Here is a 21,770-nt window from a genome sequence, read left to right on the forward strand (position 1 = left end):
CACTCAGACCATAGCCCTCTAATCCCCTCTTATCCATATACCTATCCAATTTACTCTTATGTTATAATTTCTATCTTTTTCAATACCCAGTCTTGTCCCACTCAGAAGATAACTTCATGTCTAAATGGATTTAACTTGGATCTCAAAGTTAAACACTTTTCATCATTCATGTTCTTGCAACTTGAAGCAGGCTTTTATTTTGTCTTTTTACTGAGAATTTATCTTTTTTTAACGTGATCATTTTCCAAGTTGTGCATTGAGCATTTTGCAACTAAAATAGAATTTTGTAATTGTGAAAATAAAAGCTTTAAATGAGCTTTTGCGGTGTCAGATTTACAGCTATTTTTAAAACTCCCAGATTCTATCCTCAGCTCAAATAAAAGAAAGAAACTAATAACACATAGGTTGCTTGAAAATAGCAAATTGAAGTAATGCTCAATTAACCTTCCCTATTTTATCTAGGGAAAGGGAGCAGCCACCTCGTTTTGCTCAGCCTGGGACATTTGAGTTTGAATATGCATCTCGGTGGAAAGCTCTTGATGAAATGGAAAAACAACAACGAGAGCAAGTTGACAGAAACATCAGAGAGGCAAAACAAAAGCTGGAGGCAGAAATGGAAGCCGCTCGTCATGAGCATCAGCTTATGCTTATGAGACAAGGCAAGTTATCACTCTTTAACTATAAAATCTTTGATAATTGCAGAAAAATTGGAGCTGTGGCTCGTAAGAAGTCAATTTCCAATGCCACTGCCATTAGGTTTGAGTATGGATTTGTATTGGCCTCTATTTGCCAAAGAGCAGCATCTTCTATGTTTATGGTGGCCCATAACTGGACTAGCACTTGCAGTTGTGTTTGCTGCACTTGAAAGTGAAATTAGAATGGTTGGGATTTTGTTGGTGGTCTCTTTTCTCCCTTGCACATGTGTTTTGTCAATGTTGAAGTCCTGATCTCTTAAGATTCCTCTTACAGATGACGTTGAAACTTAATTGTGGGCTTGTTTAGTGTTCTTTGAGTTAAGTTCTCTGTGAAAACCCCCCACAGGAATTCTCCCATCGTTTGTATAGAAATTGTGGCCAGACTATTAAGTGCATCATTGCCTAAACTGTGTGTAGGTATGGGAACCTGTGCAAGACTCAACATATCAGAATTTGAGACACATTTCAAGATATGTTTGGAATGTGTAGCAGCCAAAATTGCATAGAAGCCGAATATTTTGGAGGGTGCGATCACTGTATTGCTACTATGTAGTAGTGTACTGATAATGTTCCTTTTTGCCATGTCAGGAAGGTTTGGATAGTTTATTTTCCAAACGATTTAAAAGGGTATTTAAGTAGGCAAAGAAGATCGCAAAAAAGATGGGAAGATCTCCAAGCAGCTGGCAATCTTGCTGGAAGCCCAATGGGACATTAGTCGCAAAGGGTTGCTTTCATGCTGATACATTTCACGGCAAAGTAGGGTCGATTCACTCCATTTTGGTATCTCCAAAAGCTTCTAAAGCTGAGCTCTCTTTGAATTATGTATTTCTTGGAAAGACTTGATCATACTGAAGCTCCTTGAAGGACCTCTCCTTTGCATCAGTTGGAATAAATTCCATCTGTTCATTAAGTCAAAGGCCTAGGTGAGGTCTATGAAGAAATGTACAGTATTTAAGCTTTTTCTATTCTATGCAATTTCCCTGCAGTTACCTTATGCAAAAGATCACGTCATCTGTGGACTGCTCTGTGCTCCATAAGCTCCCTCAAAGTCTATGCAAACAAATAATTTTTCAGATTGAAAATTGGTATCATGTATTTTTGAGGCCATAGCTTATACATTGAACTGTCTAGGGGAATCAAAATTTATCAATATAATCATTTATGTGTAGCATCAAAAATTACTGAGCTGCTTGACTAATGCCAAGCTTAAAAGAATGTTGTTTATCTCTTTATTGCTACGAATTTCATTTTAAATACTATGATTCATTTCAAATGCTTAGATTTCTATTTTTAAATTCTGAACAGTAGCATGTTAAAATTAAGTGTTGCTTTGGGAACAGATGTTCATCCAAGCTGTAATACTGAATACTCAACCAAGGCTTTTCAGTGAATTTGCAATACTGACATCTTTCTAATAACTATAAGTTTTTTTAAAAAAGAGGACTAATTCAATCTAGATAACTTATTACCCAATTGTGCACTTTCAATCCTGATTGGAGTGTGGCAAGTTGTGTTTAATGTGCCATGAGCACACTTGTTTTGGACTTTTCCTGGATTACTTGGTTCCAGGCACTGTTACAGCTTTGTTACATAAATGGAAGAATCGCATGCTAGAGATATGGTCAGAATGTCCATAACCTATGATAACATTTTCTCTAAATCTGGCTTGGTAAAAACATAGATAGTAGACACAAAATGCTGGAGTAACTCAGCAGGGCAGGCATTGTCACTGGATTTACACAGGACAGTGTCCAAGGCCAGTTTTCAGCTATTTCATCAAAATCTGAACTTTTATCATGTCAGAAAACTAAGAAACACGCCATTTGCCCTTTGATGTTCAGTCGCATTACCAACACCTTCACTGTCAACATAGCTACACAAGTAAAATGACTGCAAGAACATAATGGAGGTCCATGAAGCGGCAACATTGCAGACTTTGTTTCAGAATACTCTGTGGTTTTGTATATGCATTTATCAGTGGAATGTGCTGGAAAACTAGAGTGTATATAACATATAAAACCAAAGATGTATAATTGTTTAAAAGAAAAAAGATTTTGAATTGAAAAGATTTCAGTCTGACCATTTTGCCCTCCAGAGGCTGTTGATAAGTAGAAATCTCTCTGGTCTCCAAGCAGTTACCAACCTTGGTAAAAGATGACCCATAAAACTTTGACACAATATCACTTTCAGTGCTGGACCCTTTTCCTGCCATTTGGCAAAGTAGGCCAGCTTCGGCTCTTGTGCATATTAGAGAATAGCACTGCCACAAACAACGTAATGTGCTACGTCTTCAGAAGGAATAAAGGCCATCCATTATTGCACCTAGAATATGGCAGAAATTATATCCCTGGAGTCAGGATAAGTAGCCTTGAACTCTCACAACTTGTAGTTTGCAGACCATGGAGAGAGGGACATTGCACAGGTACCTATTTTTAAAAATTTATTTGCAATTATAGAGACTGAACATTTTACATAATTTTAATTTTTGGGGGGAAATGAACAAATTTTTGTCAACCATTGATGTTTAAAAGTAGATCCATGCACAGGTTTAGCAAGCTCCATTGCTTTCTTTAAAAATCGTGGAAGGTTCCTAAGAAGGTTCCTTTAGGGGCGGCACGGTAGCGCAGCGGTAGAGTTGCTGCTTTACAGCGAATGCAGCGCCGGAGACTCAGGTTCGATCCTGACTACGGGTACTGCACTGTAAGGAGTTTGTACGTTCTCCCCGTGACCTGCGTGGGTTTTCTCCGAGATCTTCGGTTTCCTCCCACACTCCAAAGACGTACAGGTATGTAGGTTAATTGGCTGGGTAAATGTAAAAATTGTCCCGAGTGGGTGTAGGATAGTGTTAATGTACGGGGATCACTGGGCGGCACGGACTTGGTGGGCCGAAAAGGCCTGTTTCCGGCTGTATATATATGATATGATATATGATATATGATAATACATGTGAAATCTATGTTTAGGTTTTGGTTTTGGTCGTTTGTTTATGTTTTATCAAAAATGGGGAGTGTGGTGGCTAACTTTTGTTTGGGATATCTTGTGGTTAGCTTTTTAGAGGCCTTTTGTTATTGGCAAACTGCTTTGTTGCTCTAATTCTATTTCAGTTGTCCACATCTGCTTTTAACAGCCTTTCATGAGCACAGGGAAGTTGATTCCTGAGATCTTTGCAGCTGTCTTTTGGTTGGATTCCCCATGATAGTCGGAAGCTAGCTGCTTGCATCTTCCCTGCAGCTACCCTGGGGAAATCTAACTGCAGAACCTATTGGGAAATTAGGCATGTGTGGACTTGGCAACTTCGTTCCATCCAATGGGTAGTCGAGAGAGAGGCAAGCTTCAGGTCATATCCATTCTTTGATGGAATTGAAAACTTACTTTTAATTTTTAGATTTTGATAGGAAGATTTGATTTTTGGTTTAGATCTAGCAAGGGTTATGTACCAGCTAACAGCAACCACAGCCTGACCTTGCCTTTTGGGAAGGGGTTTTATTGGTAATTGTGGCTGGAAGAACATTGAGTGTGGGTAACTTGCTGCTCACCAAAATTTGGCAGAATTAAAGGTTGTATGCTATGCACTAAGGTGCAAGAGTTAGTAATTTAGGGTGGCACTTTGGCAAAAATGATTTTTGTTTTGTTGCAGACTAATTTTGCTACATTGGAGATAAATTGAGCAGTGGAGGATATTTAATGCATACTAGACGGGTGTTGGGTGCAAATCTCTGCTGCGGGCGTGGCTGAGGAAAGGGGGTGATAACGGGGGTTGAGGGGGGATTGAGAGGGGGAGGGGGGGTTAAGAGGGAATGGTGAGTGGGGGGGAGAGATAAGGTGGGTTCAGGGGGGGCTTGAGTGGGTGAGTGGAGGGGGGGTGGAGAGGAGGGAGGAGAGGGTTTTGGACCAATGCAGGTTTGAGACCTGAACTGTTGGGTGGAAAGCTCTCCTTTTGGGCCCAGCAACTCTACCGATCCGTGGACTCGTTGCCGGGCAGGGAGTGTCCCCTGGGGCCCTGCCTGGCCCAGCAGCCCTACCGATCCGTGCACCCGTTGGCGGCGAAAGGCGCTTACCTGTGCCCCGTGCTTGCAGTGGGGGACGGCGGCAATGGCCATCTTGTTAGACCCTCTCGGGCGGGTCCCGTTGTGACGTCATACGCTGAACATGGCAAGCAATCAGTTTAATACGGTAATTTTTAAACTTTAAGATCTCTGTAACTTGAAAAATATAAGAGCAATTTGAATGAAACTTGGATGAATATGTCCCCAGGACACTGGTGAGTAAGGTGGGCCTAAAACTGTGCGGGTCGTGTACCTTTTTTTGTGGAGAGAAGGGCATACAGGAACAACGGGACACAGAAATAACAGGAACAAACATATGGAACAAAGAAGATGAGAGTTTTAGTAATATACTAGACCAAGTGGACCCATTGGGCTCATTCCTCGTAGAGGGGGGACAGGGAAGGGGAGAGGGTATGATTGAGTGAGGCCTGGACCCAAAGCCTCTCTTGTATTGTAGCACCGTCAACCCCCCACTCAATACCCCTTATCCCCCTTCCTCCCCCTACTGACCCACTCCATCCCTCCTAGCCACCTCCACTTGCCCCCACATCCCCTCACACTCGCCATTGGCTGTGTGTTATACAGTTTCAAAGGGGGTTCAGGGGGGATGAATTGGGTGAATGGAGGGTGGAAAAGAGGGGGTGATAAGGGGGCTGGGGGGATGGAGTGGGTGAGAAGAGGATAAGGGGGTGGGTTGTGGGGGGGGATGGTAAGTGGAGTTGAGGGGGTGTGGATGGAGTGGGTGTGTGGGGCTCTTAAAAAAAAAACTTGAAACCAATTTAAGTTAATGCAGCACAGGTTTGGGGGAGTTTTAAGGGGGGGATGGAGTGCGTGAGTGGGGCTCTGAAAAAACTCCCAAACACAATTTCAGTTAATGCAGGAGAGGTTTGGGGGAGTTTTGAGGTGGGAATGGAGTGCGCTCCCCCCCCCCCCACACCCAGTCCATCCCCCCTCCTCCTCCCCCCCCATCTCCTCCCCCCCCTCACCCAGTCCACCCCCCCCTCAGCACTGCCGTCAGTCGGGCGGGTGCCCCCCCTCTCCGAGCGGGAGAGGTGACTACACCTCCCGGCGGTCAGCGCGGCCCGATTTGAGGAATGGCAGGCGCGAGGCATGCCGGGATGGGCAGCTGTGGGGGGGGGGGGGAGTGCATGAGTTGAAAGGTTCTGGGGGGCGGGGCGGGGGAGCGCATCAGTGAAAGGTCCGGGGGGAGGGGGAGCGCATTAGTGAAAGGTCCAGGGGGGGCGGGGGAGCGCATGAGTTGAAAGGTCCGGGGGGGGGCGCAGGGAGTGCGTCAGTGAAAGGTCGGGGGGGGCGCATTAGTGAACGGTCCGGGGGGGGCGGGGGAGCGCATTAGTGAAAGGTCCGGGGGGGCGGGGGAGCGCATTAGTGAAAGGTCCGGGGGGGTGCGGGGGAGCGCATGAGTGAAAGGTGGGGGGGGGGGGGAGCGCATTAGTGAAAGGTCGGGGGGGGGGGCGGGGGAGCGCATGAATTGATAGGGCCGGGGGGGGGGGGGGTGCTGGGGAGCGCATCAGTGAAAGGTCGGAGGGGGCGGGCTGATCTGTTGAAGACGAGCGGGTCGCATTGCATTGTGACGTCACACGCTGAACACCGGCCTGGGGGGTAGCGCATGCTAATCTCATAGGTGCACGGGTGCCATTTTGATGTCACACGCTGAAGCCCTTCAAGAAATGGCGGCGCGGGCACATCGCGACGCCCTGTGTCTCACCAGAATCTGCGATTTTATAGTAATTTGCTTATTTGTCTCATGTCTGTTCACACGGAATAGTCTTGCACACTTATCATACAACCGACAGGAGCTTTTAAACATCGGTTCCTGCATCGGTTCCTGCAACTATGACAACTTTTTAGGCTTTCATCAGCGACAACGATGAGTCGGCCTATAGGGAGGAGGTCCAGCTGACAACAACTTGGTCCTTAACACCAAGAAGACCAAGGAGCTCATTGTGGACTACAGAAGGACTAGGGGTGGTACGCACACCCCCATCCATATTAACGGGACGGAGGTGGAGCGTGTTTCCAGTTTCAGGATCTTGGGTGTCACCATTTCTGATGACCTCTCTTGGACCCACAATACCTCAACACTGATCAAGAAGGCTCACCAGCGTCTCTTCTTCCTGAGGAGACTAAAGAAGGTTCATCTGTCTCCTCAGATTCTGGTGAACTTCTACCGCTGCACTATCGAGAGCATCCTTACTAACTGTGTCACAGTATGGTATGGCAACTGCTCTATCTCCGACCGGAAAGTACTGCAGAGGGTGGTGAAAACTGCCCAACGCATCACCGGTTCCTCACTCCCCTCCATTGAGTCTATCCAGAGTAGGCGATGTCTGCGAAGGGTGCGCTGCATCGTCAAGGACAGCTCTCATCCCAACCACAGATTGTTTACCCTCCTCCCATCTGGTAGGCGCTACGGGTCTCTCCGTTCCCGGACCTGCAGGTTCAGGAACAGCTTCTTTCCTGCGGTCGTTACCTTACTTAACTCTGCGCTTCGGTGATTACTGTGGACCCGTTGGGCCCATACACACAAACAGTGGACCCGTTGGACCCATACACACAAACACACGGACAGAGTTTTAATAATAGATAGATAGATAGATAGATAGATAGATAGATGGATAGATAGATAGATAGATAGATAGATAGATAGATAGATAGATAGATAGATAGATAGATAGATAGATAGATAGATAGATAGATAGATAGATAGATAGATAGATAGATAGATAGATAGATAGATAGATAGATAATATAGATTTTGACATGACTTGTACAAAAGCAGGCATCCAAGAAAAGTGATTTTTTAAAATGGTTCTGTTCTAAATGGAACGTAATTGTTTTTTAGATTTGATGAGACGCCAGGAGGAACTGAGGCGTTTGGAAGAAATGAGAAATCAAGAGCTACATAAAAGAAAGCAGATAGAAATGAGGTATGTCCAGAATGTTTAAATGGCAGGGCCAGAACAATAAAATTCTCTCGTTGCAGTTTTACAGACATATTAATATAACACATTTATTGTTTATTGTATATCAATTATGCCAGGTAATCAGACCATAGTACAAACCAAAGTACCTAGTGCAACCTTATACAAAATCAATTGTAGCTCGGTGCTGAGATAGGGTTGTGCAGTATGGTTCAAGAGCCTTGGACTATCTCCTAATCCTATCTTTGCTTCTCATAATCTTGTGTACTTCAAACATATTTGCTTTAAATTGTAAGTTGATTTTAACTGATTTTTAAATTGTAATTGATTTTAACTGATTTTTTCTCTCCCAGGCATGAAGAGGAACGTAGGCGACGAGAGGAGGAAATGATGCGTCATAGGGAGCAGGAGGAATTACAAAGGCAACAAGAAGGATATAAGTCGAACTACATGGATAATGTAAGTCAGACAAACGGTGATGTGGGTGGTTAGAAAAATCTTTAAGCAGTCAAATCTTCGGAGTTTTGATTTGGTAAAGGGTGGAAAAGTTTCTCTCTTTTAAATTTTGTATCTTTCTCTCTCCCCAACTTGTTTCTTTGCAGTTATTGTTAATATTGATACAATTGTTTTTCTAAAGTAATTTTCTACAAACGTGAGATTTCGGCAATGATATGATCGCGCTTCATGATGTCTATGCGCAGAAGTACATTGCTTTCTTATGCGAATCCACATCCTCAGCAGTGGAACACTAACCTGAATTGTTAACTATTGAGATCTTTTCAGGGTTTATTTTGACTTACAGGTATCCACTTGCAGTTATAATAGAAATCCATTTTCTTTGTTTTGAATTTGATATTTGGCATACGACTACTCAATTAATTATAACATTGCCTATCGTTTTTGTCTTGCAAATTTGTTAAAACTGTAATTAGATACAATGGTGCTAAATTTCCATAATTAAGCATTCACCGAAGAAAATGAATGTAAACATGGAATTGAGAAGACAAAATTTATTCAAAATAACCCATTATTGGGAGAGCGTTGCAGATGTCATTGTGTTTTCTTATCAGCAAAGACACAACTAAAGGTAGCAAGGATGGCAGATGACAATCTTCAATACAAATATGTTTTGGATAACAAAGCTATTCTAGTTGCTACTTGGCTTTGGGATATCAGAATATTTTATTGTATGCCCTTATTTCCTTTACTTCATTGCACCTGGAAGTATTGCTGTTGGAGCAGTTTTTAAAATTATTTTGTTTCGAAATGTTTATATTCTACTTCCATTGTGAACAGTTTGTTGGAAACTAGTTTCTGAAACAAAGATCTCAATTAACTTAAAAGTGGAGTTTATTTCTGTTCCAAAGAATATATACGGGCATTTTGCTGCAACTTGATTAAAGAAAATATACATACAATCAGAAAAGATGCATCACCAAATGCAATCTGTGGTACAGTGGTTACACAAGGTAAATTGTAAATTAAATATTATTCAGAAGACGTGATATGCTAGATGGGGAAAGATAAGCAGGAGGAACTAGGAGCAGGGAATGAGTTGGGGTTGCTTCCTTTGTGTGTTTGGCATCGTTTAGGGTTCCTAGGTCCAGAACAGCTGAACTACTTTTGCCATTATCTCGGCTTATTAAGTTTGGTTGAAATGTTCCGATCTTAAAGAAGAAATTCAGCGTAACCCGTTTCCCTCTTGATACTTAAATGCCAGTCATGAACCAGAATCCTGTGGATTTGTGCAGTGTTACTTGATATAAATTTTAACAATGTTACATTTGAAATATGATACGTATTTCGTTGAGGTCTCAAGTGTAAAGAGTCTTCCCTTTTCACAAACGTTAGCAATGTAGAATTGGTAATTTACACAGAAGCAGTGAAACCATTGAACAATTTAAACATTTGATCTTTTTTACCCCTGTGCTGACAAGTGACAAATTGGATCAACCGACCTTTAATGTGCATAATAAAGTGTGGCAGAATGAGCATGGGAAAATTGCTGTTATTCATTAAGTTTATCAGGAGAAATTAGGAGTTATGGGGTGCGACCTAAATAGTTTTCAGTGTGAAAAGGCTGCTGATTTGATTGACCGCTTGTTAAATTATCAGTATTCTCCCACCCTATGTTCTGGGAGTATTGTGCCATCTTGGAGTGGGGAAATGTAGGATTCATGATTCCATGTGGTGGGTTTTTTACTTGTACAATCTACGACCAGATTCATGAAGATGTCCAGTGTCATATAACATAAAATAAATCTTGTGTAAATGCTTTTCAGTTAAAGCAGGGGTGTCAAACTCATTTTAGGTCATGGGCCGGAATGGGCAAAATGCAAATTCATGTGGGCTGGATCAGTTGTGCGCGCGTGCTCTCACAACTTTTTTTGCCTTCGTTTTTTCAACCTGCTCTCATGTGTCTCAGTCTCTGCTATAACTACAAATTGTTTCACTTTACGAATTTTGTTTCTTATGAAGAAGATTGCCTAGAAAGCATTACCTTTACGATTGATAACTAGGCCCTTGATTGAGCGGATGTGAAAATAATGTTTCGAGTAATAGGAGAGTCTAGGACCAGAGGTCACAGCATCAGAATAAAAAGTCATACATCCAAAATGGAGATGAGGAGGAATGGGTGGTGAATCTGTGGAATTCATTGCTACAGACAGCGGTGGAGGCCAAGACATTGGGTATTTTTGAGGCAGAGATTGATAGGTCTTGATTAGGTTACAGGGAGAAAGAAGACAATAAAATATGGTTGAGAGAGAAAATAGATCAGCCATCATTGAATGGCAAAGTAGACTTGATGGGCTAAATGGCCTAATTCTGTTCCCCTGTCTTATAGTCTTCCTACGGTGTTTATGTTTTGCTCACAATGGGCTGGGTGGTGAACAGCCAAACAGCAGCAACCTGGCATGGTGAAAGATGGTCTGTCCATCATATCACCTGAAGGCCCCGCTCCCCATCCTTCTCTTTATGTCTTTCTTCCTTCCCCTCACCTCTCATGTCCTTCTCTACCCTCACCTGCCCTCTCCCTTTCCTCAGCCTATCCCTTCTCTCATCCCCACTTCCTTCCTTCCTACTCCCCCTCCCCTCCCTTACTTCATCCTCTCTCTTTCCTTACCTCGTCCCTAAATCCCATCCCTTCCCTCATCCCTAAACACCATTCCTTCTCTCATCTGCTCTCTTCCTCACCCCCTCCCTCCCGACTTCCTTTCTTTATCACCTACCCTCCCTTGACACCCTCACTTGCCTTCCTCATCCCTAAAAGCTCTCCCCTCATTTGCTCCCCCTCCCCTTCCTTTACCACCACCTTCTCCCTTCTCTTCCCTATTCCCGCATAACTACCAGCACGTCTTCACATCCCACCTAACCTTAACCCAAACCCAGAGCCCCCACCCTGGAGAACAGCTCAGATTTTGGATCGCTGGCTGTGGCTCCATTCACAGTGCGGCGACTTCCCACCAGCCTCTATCCACGCACTCACCTGGGTCTCAGGTACATGGTGGCGGTCTCTGTGGCGGCAGCCCAGGCACTTCCCAGTGTCCACGCCAATGCTGAGACTCCCCATCTGCCCCAGCGCCGGCCCCTTCCTGCCCACGTCACCGCACGACCAGTCCCGGGGGAGAGAGCGGCGAGAGAGAGAGAGCGGTTGCCGTACAGATACATCCTAAATGGTCGCAAATATACTTTTTTTTCCTCCACAAAATCATCCCGCGGGCCGGTACTTTGACACCCCTGAGCTAAAGACGATACTCTAGGTCTTTGACATTGGATAACTTCTGGCTTGAACAACAGTTAATACAAAGCATGCTATTTTGTTAATTTTCAACTTGAAATTCTGTTTTTTGTAAGGATTAACACAGTTTCTCTACTGTTGTGAGAATATGCCTGAGAAGTACATCATATGTCATGAGTCACAAAGCTCTTAATTCCAGGTCAAAAAATTGACTTGATCAGTGCTGGCTGGCCCAACGTTTATATTCTTTCCTGGAAGACCTTGTGTTTGGGAATTACTGTCAGGATGACAATAAATCTGGGATGATGTGCAGTGCCAACACTGGGCGTCAGCCACGGTGCTCAGGAGCTTTTGGCTGTTTGTTCCCGGCTCTTGGTTGCAGGTATTAATCATATCTGTGAAGACTGATAAACAAAGTTAAAATTGGAAATATGTAAAATATTGTACAGGTCAGATACTACAGATGTTGGATAACCAAACTAAAATCTGAAAATTCTGGAAGTTGTAGGTAGTTTACTCTTTCATCTGTCCTGTGTTCAGCCTGAACCCGTCATGGTTCTTGTCATTGTTTTGGAGCAAAACATGTCATTGTTGAACAAAACAATGCAATAGTTTAAAACATTTGTTGAAATTTCTGAAATGCCTCAAATAAAATGATGTACATACTTGCACGAAATATTGCAATTGTTTTATGAAATCAAATTATGATGTGCACCAATGTTCTTTGGTACCAAAACCTATGACTTGCATTCACACATGCCCTGCACAAAGTCAGAGAAAGAGTCAATCTATCCACAATGCCCTAGCTTTCCTTATCTGTCCTCCCTTTATAATGTCAAAATAACATCCCAGACAATTTTATTAACACAATCTCTATTGGTAATACCTTTATTCTGTTGGGCTGCTGCAAGACTCTAAGCTATCAAGTATAAAAGTATTGTGTTCAGCCATTTGCCCAACAAAAATGCTCCTTTCATTTTTTTTGGGGTGGGGGGGGGGGGGGGGTGAATGTGCTTTTTCTATTCTGAGAGTTGATAATTCTGAAGTTTGCCTCTTTGAATGACTTTGAAACTGGAGCAGATACAATGACACTATTATTTCTAAGGTAGGCACAAAATGCTGGAGTAACTCAGCCGGGTCAGGCAGCATCTCGGGAGAGAAGGAATGGGTGACGTTTTGGGTCGAGACCTTCAGACTTATTTCTGTTGAATTGTAATTGTAAATTGAATTGTAATTGTGAATTGTAAATTTTTCGTTGCATTGCCACTTTCATCAGAACTGGAATGTTGGAGATACAAAGTTCATTCTTAAGAAGTGGAGATGGGAAAGAAGAGGCGAGTGGAGTGGACATTATCTTTTGGATTGCTGAAATGCGAGGGGAAGATGCAGAGATGAAGGAACGATGAAAATCAGCAGCATAGTTGATATTTGTTTTCCCTAGATACATTTCCTTTTCAAGAGCACCTCCAAGAAAAATCTCTTTACAAGAGAATGTTGGTGGATGTGATCTGGTTTGTCATTCATTCAAGGAAAAAGAGGCCTCTTTGTCCTTATGGGGTGGAAGTGTGGAGGGATGGAATATCCAAGATAAAAATCAGTGATTGAGACCAAGAGTCCGGAAATGAATGTAGGTGTGAACAAGGGGAGGAAATGTGTATTGGACAAGTCAGTGTTCAAAATCTAGTCTTGCACAAAATTGATTTTAAATTGCTTCTACCATTTTTATTCTAGTCTAAATATAGAAAGTTAAATTGATTTATTTTGAAACCATAAGAAGCAGTTTTTTAAAATCGCATAGTAATTGAAACTGCTGAATTATCCTGCTCTTTACCATTTGGCTGGCAAAGAACAGGAAAGAAGATCAATGCTGTCTTTCCAATGTATTTGTGACATTGGTGTTCTGTAAAATGCATGCTGTAACAATGTTCACGTTTAAAGCAATGAGCTCATGTTTCAAATCACTTGTGCCAATTACAGAAGATTTCAGTAATGTAAATATACAACTGAAGGTAGTCACAGTTGCATCATATTTTTATTTTAATGGTTGGGCAAGAATACTGCGTACAAATGATCCAATTAGCCAGGGTTTCACCTATGCAATAGCCATGAATAATACCTGATTATTCTTAATGATCTGAATTAAATATCTATGGCAGATGAAACTGCATGCAATCACTTGCCTGTAACCAGTGGAAGTTCCAGTGCAGAAAAGACCAATATTGTTAAACAAAAGATTAGTCTTGGATGCCATCCCCTATGTGTCTCGTTTCCTTTTCCCCGACTCTCAGAAGGGTCTCAACCGGAAACATCACCTATTCCTTTTCTCCAGAGATGCTCTCTGACCCACTGAGTTACTCCAGCTTTTTGTGTCTATCCCAGCAAGTAATCCTGGTCTTTCAAAGTGACTTTACAGTGCATGCTTCATCTTAATTTATTTTAATCTTGATTTGTTATTTTTTCCACCCACGTAAATTGTTTCCATAAAGCAGTTTAAGGTTATCAGAGTACTAGTAAGTACATGCAAATTATGCTAAATTTCTTGCATATTTGTAAGAAATATACCTTTTGTAAAGATTTAATTGTCTTGGCATTGAACTTGGTAGTTCTTTTAGTTCTGCTTAATACTGGCACCTCTGGTGTTCTTTATCACCCATGGTTTTGATTATACCATACTATAATCCTACATTTTTTAAACTGTTTATTATAATTTTACAGATCCGGTTGCTAGCAGAATGTTTCTGTACTTCATTCACATGATACCAGCCATTCGTCAAAGAAAGTTAACACAATCTTTATGCCCACAGCATTGTACAGCTTTTAACCAAAACTGCTTTTAATTTGAATTCCTGCACATAATATTGCATTGGTCATTTTAATGTAATTGTGTTAGATTGGCAAAATGTCCACACTTTCCCCTGGTATACAATCTTGTGCTTGTTCAAAATAAGTTCTATTAAAAATTGCAATCAATACCAAGTTGCTAGAAATCGTAATCTGTTAATTTTTATTTTACAAACCCAATCTGAATAACCCTGTTTTGAACTGTATTTAGTTAAGGGATTTTGTTTCTGAGCTGATGAAAATGCAGTCAGTAGGCGATAGTGGAAAAGTGCCTTTTTTCCATTTGTTGTGAAATACTTGTGGACTTCAACTATTTATATTTCTTGGGTAATGTGTGCTTGAAATTCACATCAAGTTCTATAATATGATGTAAATAACAAACATTGAATCCCTGAAAATCAAAAGATGAAATGTCATAGACATTTATGGTAAAAGCCCATGTGGCTGATTAAGTCCTTGTGCGTCACAATTTTGGAACCAAATAACAACTTAAGGTCTGATTTGAAGGGTTATTGCTGTGACATGGAATCCTGATGATCCTGAATGTACTGAAGTTAACTATATATCTCTTCTGACTTGACTTCAGTCATCATTTTTTAAATATTCGTTGCAATTTTGTTCGGATCACTTTGTTACTTTGTGTGTCTGTGCCATTTTTAAAATTCGGCCTTGTCATATGTAGGGTCTATAGTTGAAGGAAAAGAAATTAAGAATTGATAGCCGTTTTATATTTTTAAGGATCACTTTTAATTTGTCTTTTGACATAATAATGATGGGCATTGTGGATTTGTGGCATGCTGATAGATCATCAAAACATGACTGGATCAGACATTAACTTTAATTTTGTATCTACCTTAACTTTAAAATCTGTAAACTGTAAATAAGCAACAAGCCTGAATTTTATGTGAGGTACGAGTGAATCGTTTGACAATGATGTAGTTTGATTTCAATTTACAAAACTGCAGATGCTGGTTTACCAAGGAAAAATGCTGGCGTAACTCGCTGGGTCAGGCAGCATCCCAGGAGAACAGGGATAGCTGATGTCTCTAAACATCCCCGATCCATGTTCTCCGGGGATGCTGACTGATCTGCAGTTACTCCAGCATTTTGTTTTTCACATTTCATTGATAGATCTCAGAATTTGCTGACGTTCAAAGTTGTTTATGCTGTTCAAATCCCATTGTATATTGTGTTAAGGGTAGCACGAAACTATTTTTAGAAGATGGGTTATTGTAAAATTAAAATGCAGGTGATTGTCTAATTTGAAACAACAAATGAATATAATACAAAACACAAAGTGGAGGAACTCCCAAGTTAGGTTCAAATAAAATGCAGCATTTTTAAAAGAGTTGAAGGGTAAGTACACATATCAATTTTAAATGTGGTGGATTGTTGCTGGAAATCCTGAATTAAAAACAATGGTAGAAATACTCAAGTTGGGGAGCATTTGGGGGTGACTGAAACAATTGATATTTTGGGTCGATGACCGTCTTAAGATCATCAGTAAGAAATGTTACCTTTTTTTTCTCAGCTGCCTTAGCTACTGAGTATTTTTAGTATTTTCTGTATTTGTTTCCATTACCATTTGTTGTTCATCAGCAGTGATAAATGCAAGGCTGCTTTTATTCTGTTAATGACATAAGAGAATACCGTTTATTCACATGAGGCTGGTTATTGTGTGCTTGTGGTTTTGAGAATGAAAATGAAAGCAAACATTTTAATTTCTTGGAATCTGCTTTAATGGAATTATACTTGGAGTCACTGATTTTTTGGGGGGAGAGGTATTGGTCATTTTTGTGCAGCTGGAGTAATCTCATTGAGTGATATTTAAATAACCTCAAGTCCTTAAGTATGTTACTAACAACGAAGGATATTAAATTTTGATTATTTTGACAAGCTTACAATTGATATGTTTTACAATAGTAACTGAATATTGAATTCCACTGCAGAAACAATTCTGGAATCCATTCGATTGCATGCCTGTATGTAGTAGTTGCAACAGCTCTGGTGGGTCAGTACGTACTGCAAAGGCACATCTATGTCCCCAAATGTTTCACTTCTGCCTTTCCCAAAAAGCAAAACTTTAAAAAACCCAACGGTAATCAAAGTACTGCAATCAGGACCAAATTGTATCCTTTGATCCTGGTGCAATTTTAACTTGTTCTATAAACTCGCTCCATCCAAAAACTGAGTTCTCTCAAATGCTCTTGTATACACCCATGAAGAGCTTGCTATGTAATTAAAATTCATACATTAACAGTGAAAATGATTGTGTTGATATTTAAATTTATGACCATAAAGAACATTACTGAACTTTTTTTTACAGGATCATTGTATTATGTATTGTTTACTTGATGAATTGGGTTTGAAATGCTAGTTATAAGCTGAAAACTAAATACAGATTTTAAGTTTTGTACATTTTCTATTGTGTTAGATCTTTTTTTTTTGGTACTTGAGTTTTAATCAATAATCCAGATGTTACTGGCAGCAGTGTGTCACCCTGGCTCACCACTGAACAGCCGAGTAATCTCTTGCATGCCTTGTGTTAACTTCCTTGGAGTGGACTGACATTATTTACATCGCTCCGTGTAGAACAGTGTATTCCTGATGGAGTAATTTTGTATGACAGTCAGAATAACCTCTGCCCATAACGCTAAAGGGTTGTTTATATAAAAACACTCCAGGTGCTTAAGGTATGACCCATGGCTTGAAATGCTGATATACTTGAAATTAATCGTTTTTAAGAAGCACAAATTTAAAAATGCAAGCAATTCCTAACATCTAATCTATTTAACATTTACAATGATCCATTGCAGCAATTCCTTTGCATTGAAGTGAATGGAATTTTGCTATATGACCTTGAACATCCATTCAATAAGATTATGCCTGACGCGTCTTATTTTTTTGTTTGAAATGAACTCTATTTTACTGCTAGTTTCCATGACTCTTGATCCCTTGTACGCCATAATGATAACATAACATAACATGGTGCAGGTTCTGTCGGAAGGATTTGCAGCAAACGTTTAAACTCAATCATTGGACTCGAATGGAGGCACAGTCATTATAGAAACTGTAGCAAATTGCTATCGGGAAGTTTAGGGATTGTAAGTTCATGCTTTAGAGTGCTGGAGCCTTGACCTGCACAACAGGTGCAAGGATCGGTTATTTCTCTCCAGGTTGCAACTACTTTCTCTTTATAACTTCTAGGAATAGGAACTGGATATTTGCACATAATTGTTTTAAATGATGCAAAGGCACGGGTGAGAGAGTGTGTCTGTGTGTGCGAGAGATAATTGTCTTCTACTAAATGGCATATTGAAGGAAATCTACCTGAACAGCAACCACAAATAAATGGTCTCTAATTGTACTTTTTAACTACTCAAAAGGAATGCACAACCATTTTTGGGCTTGTGACAGATTCTAGTTTGAAAATAAAATTGTGTTTGGGTATATTTTTTAGAAAGATTTTGTTCACTTCAGTTTTGAGATTTGTCCTTTTGGGTATATCTTCTGAGGAAGACCATAAATCTTTTGTGTATTTTACCGCAATAATTGATTTAAAAATGATTATAGTTGGGGAACATTACAAACACCGTTTTGTGTGAAATATATTATGTTGAATATATTAAAAATATAGCTCATGGGTTTATTTTTCTCGGTGAATACCAAAATACAGGCTAATCTCATTTGTAATATCTTTTACAAATATGCTATATGACTCTGCAAGTTCATTCAATAAGGTTATGCCTAATGTGGCATAATCATATTGATACCTGGAAATTTTCTGCCATAATCGGATTTGTTAATGGGTTCTATAAGTTAGGAATAAGCAGGTTTGTGTGAATGATTATTTTTTTGTTTCATTCTTCTGCCAACAGCCTGTAAAATGTCAAAATTGTTAAACCTGTGTTGCAAGTAGCTGCATTAATTTGATGTAAAAATTGTCCCTAGTGGGTGTAGGATAGTGTTAATGTGCGGGGATCGCTGGGCCGCGCGGACTTGGTGGGCCGAAAAGGCCTGTTTCCGCGCTGTATATATATGATATGATATGATATGATATGATAACGAAAGGTCAGAAATTGATGGCCATTTTCATAATAGGTGGTATAAAAACTGAAGTTGTATTGGAATCATGGTTGGTGGGGTGGAGGGAAATTGGCTACTGTAGAATGGGCAGCAGATCAATTAACGCCAGTTTTCCACCTTGAGCCGAAATTTAAAATTACCCTCATCTGATTCACAAACTAAAGTAGGCTACAAATCCTGGTAATTTTCTTTACTCTCGTGTTAAAAGGAAATAAAATGAATCTTGGAAAGTTTCTACTGGTGGTTTGTAGTAGTACAACTTCTTTAGTTATTTTGAAGGTACAAAGTGGAATATACGCAGACATTCTGTGCTAGTAGGTTGATCATGAAAATGTTTTTATTTTCAGAGAGAACAGGATATGAGGATGGGTGATATGGGTCCACGTGGAGGAATTGGCATGGGAGGTAGGGTTTTAATACATGAAAACACCCGAGGTGTTGGACATTGTTACTTTATGGTTGTGCCGAGCAATATTCTTTGGGACTGTGCCTATTTGAAACTAATTACAAATTTTATTAAGCTAACTACTGTACTCAAAATACGAAAGCCACATCTTGTGTATGAGATAATAACATGAAATACAACATGTTTATGACATAGTATATAAACATTTCTGCCGTGCAGATTATTGTACATAACGGGGCTACACAGAAGCATACAATTTTTCTTTGTGCATTATCATATAACAACAAAAAAAATGAATATAGATGACACACTTGAAATGGCCAAGAACTCCAATGTATTTGCGTTGTTATATTGTGTAGTTGACTGCGCTTTTCATAAAATAAAAGCAGTTTTTAATTTTACAGTTGAGCAAGCTTTCATTCCTTGTCAGTAGTATATCTATTCACTAAAATCTTAATAGTTGTAAATATTTAACAATAGTGCCATTACCTCTTACCAAAGATACTTACTAAAACTTTAATTGATATTGTTATAGTAGAAATTGTACTTTCAAAATATACTTTATCTGTTGTCTGAAGATTGTATAGTTTGTGCACATACATTGAATCATAATGTGGAATGCGGCATGTTAATATCTGTTTGTACTGTGCAGTTTGTGGAAACATTGTAATACAATGTATATTTGGTCGGTGCACAGACACCAGTAGTCAAATATTTTTATTTGTTCACTATTTTGCCAAATAAGCTAATGAATTTACTTTGTTTTTAAAGCATACTGGAGTTAAATTTTGCCTTGTAGCAGGACCTGTTTTCCAATTTGGTGGTTACCTTTTTGTCGATATTTTTCAGTTGAACAACTGTGATCATTTAAGATCAGCATATTAACATTTATAACAATGGTGCCATCTGTAAAAAAAATGGCTTGTTCACACTGACTATTGCATTACCGTGTTTCAAGTTGCACCTCAACAAAAAGGTAATAACGAGGTATCAAAATATTGAGTGTGACAATTTTACTTTATAAATTTGAGCAGCAATGGATAATCAGTTATTGGTTTCTACTAATCCAGCTGTCATTTTCACTGGTAATAAGTGATGTATTTTGACTGCTCACAATGGTTGGACTAAAACAGGATGATTCAAGGCAGAAATAGCCACAACAGCAGTAATTGACAATTTGCTTATTCCATATAAATGCATACATATTGACCTCTGCTTTTCCTCTTGCCATTTTACACAAACAGTAGAAGTGTACACAGGCTTGGGCTGCACAGATGGGCTTGGGCTGTAAATTGCTATTACAGGCATCTATACCCCTCATGATCTTTGTACGGTCAGTCTCCTACACTCCAATTCCTAGCCTGCCCAACTTCTTTCTATAATATGGCACGAGGAGTAAGCCAGAGATTACTCCTATTGTGAGATCCTGCTTTTTAACTTCTCTCCTAAATTTCTATATTAATTCTGCAGTCCTTCTCTCCTAATGTCCCATATTAATTCTGAAGGACTTCATCCCTTTTTCTATCTATAACATTGGTACCAATGTGTACAACGACTTTGGCGTGGATTGAAGGGCCTGTTTCCAAGCGGTATCTCTAAACATCTGGGTGCTCACCCACTTAGCCCTTTGCCTTCTTTGCCATTCTGTAACATCACGGTTGATCCTTGCTTTCCTGCACTAATTTAATGTCTTCTGATTCCCTTAATAACCAAAGTATATGGTACTTTTCCTTATTGGAATAAAGTTCACAAATCTTCTGGTTGGAAAGGAAAGGGAAATGTGGTGTGATGGGGCTAATGATATTCAGTATTGAATACCTTTGATTTAATTGAAGTAAAATATGTCCACAGTACAGACAAAGAATTTTGCTGTTTGTGCTGTGCTTGTTATTCATTTAAGAAAGTATCACACAGCAGCATTAGTTTCTCAGCTACGTAATGAATTGTTATCTTATGTCCGGTTGCAGAGTCTACCCTTTCTTTACTGTTTGCGGGCAGAGCACCACATCTACGTCAACTTTTATGGCTGATATGAGATGTTGCCCTTCTATTGCTGGTAGAGGCAACAACATTTACACCTGGTGTTGTCAGTTCTAGCAATGAGTCATAAATGTAGATTACTTTAGTCTTTTTAAGGTTGGGATGAAAATGTACACCATTTTTGAATTCCATATGTTGCAATTGGAGTGAATGAGACTTTTTGTCTTGGAATTAGAGTCAAGAAATATACCTTTTGAGATTGATGCAGATTGAACAATTAATTGCTAAACATTTGCTTTTAACCATATCGGCATCTAAAAATGACAACTAACCACGTTTTTGTTTAACTTATGATCAAATTATAGTAGCAATTTATTGCATATATTGTGAGACATGACAAGGAGCCTCAGGTCGCAATTCATTCCTTGACGTCTTTGTAAATGAAACATTAATTGATTGGTTTCAAGTTGGCTTTTCGAATTGTGAGCTGAGTTTGGAGCTATGAATACAGGTCCACCAGGGATTTTCCAGCACCCCTGGTTCCAGAGCTTTGCTGTGTTATCATTTTCGCCTTGAGGGTGGGGCGTGCCGTGCCAAAATCCTGGCCTGAAAAATCATCTGCGAAAGTCGGCTAAGGGAATGGATATGCCAGCTGGGCCGAAAATCCAAAACCCTGGCCACTAGGGGCAAATTTGACCTGCCCAACACGTGGAAAACTCAACGAGTTCGAGATTAGCCGCTCCACATGGCCAAGATGCCACGTTTACAGGGGGACTTCTTGGGGTGGGGGGGGGGGGGGGGGGGGGGGCAACGACACTTTCAAGTGTGCTCTCATACTTTTGTCTGAATTAAAGGAGGTGCCAGACCACCAGTTATCAGATAATAGGTGGTGGGCCTGGAGATGCTTAACCTTGTCATCCAGTTTATCTGTACAAAATTATAGTCAAAATGTAATTGACTCAGTTTAATATAAATAAAAGCACAAGTAGGCCATCTAGATTTGTAGAGTCATGCAATGCGGGGACAGGTGCATTG

At 40.2% G+C, this 21,770-nt stretch overlaps 1 protein-coding gene across 4 annotated transcripts in view; it reads left to right on the top strand.

Annotated features, from left to right (window-relative positions):
- The window catches only part of LOC144595229 (paraspeckle component 1-like), a 102,174-nt gene that overhangs the window by 28,794 nt on the left and 51,610 nt on the right, over nucleotides 1–21,770 (top strand). For 3 of the 4 annotated variants that reach the window (XM_078402453.1, XM_078402454.1, XM_078402455.1), the window contains 4 exons: nucleotides 463–659; nucleotides 7,605–7,689; nucleotides 8,037–8,142; nucleotides 18,697–18,754. In XM_078402453.1, coding sequence (XP_078258579.1) covers nucleotides 463–659; nucleotides 7,605–7,689; nucleotides 8,037–8,142; nucleotides 18,697–18,754 — 446 coding nt within the window. The remainder of the gene's footprint in view (nucleotides 1–462; nucleotides 660–7,604; nucleotides 7,690–8,036; nucleotides 8,143–18,696; nucleotides 18,755–21,770) is intronic. The other variant, XR_013547472.1, reaches the window with a different exon arrangement.

Source organism: Rhinoraja longicauda, chromosome 7 (assembly GCF_053455715.1).
Source record: "Rhinoraja longicauda isolate Sanriku21f chromosome 7, sRhiLon1.1, whole genome shotgun sequence".
Lineage (NCBI taxonomy): Eukaryota > Metazoa > Chordata > Chondrichthyes > Rajiformes > Arhynchobatidae > Rhinoraja > Rhinoraja longicauda.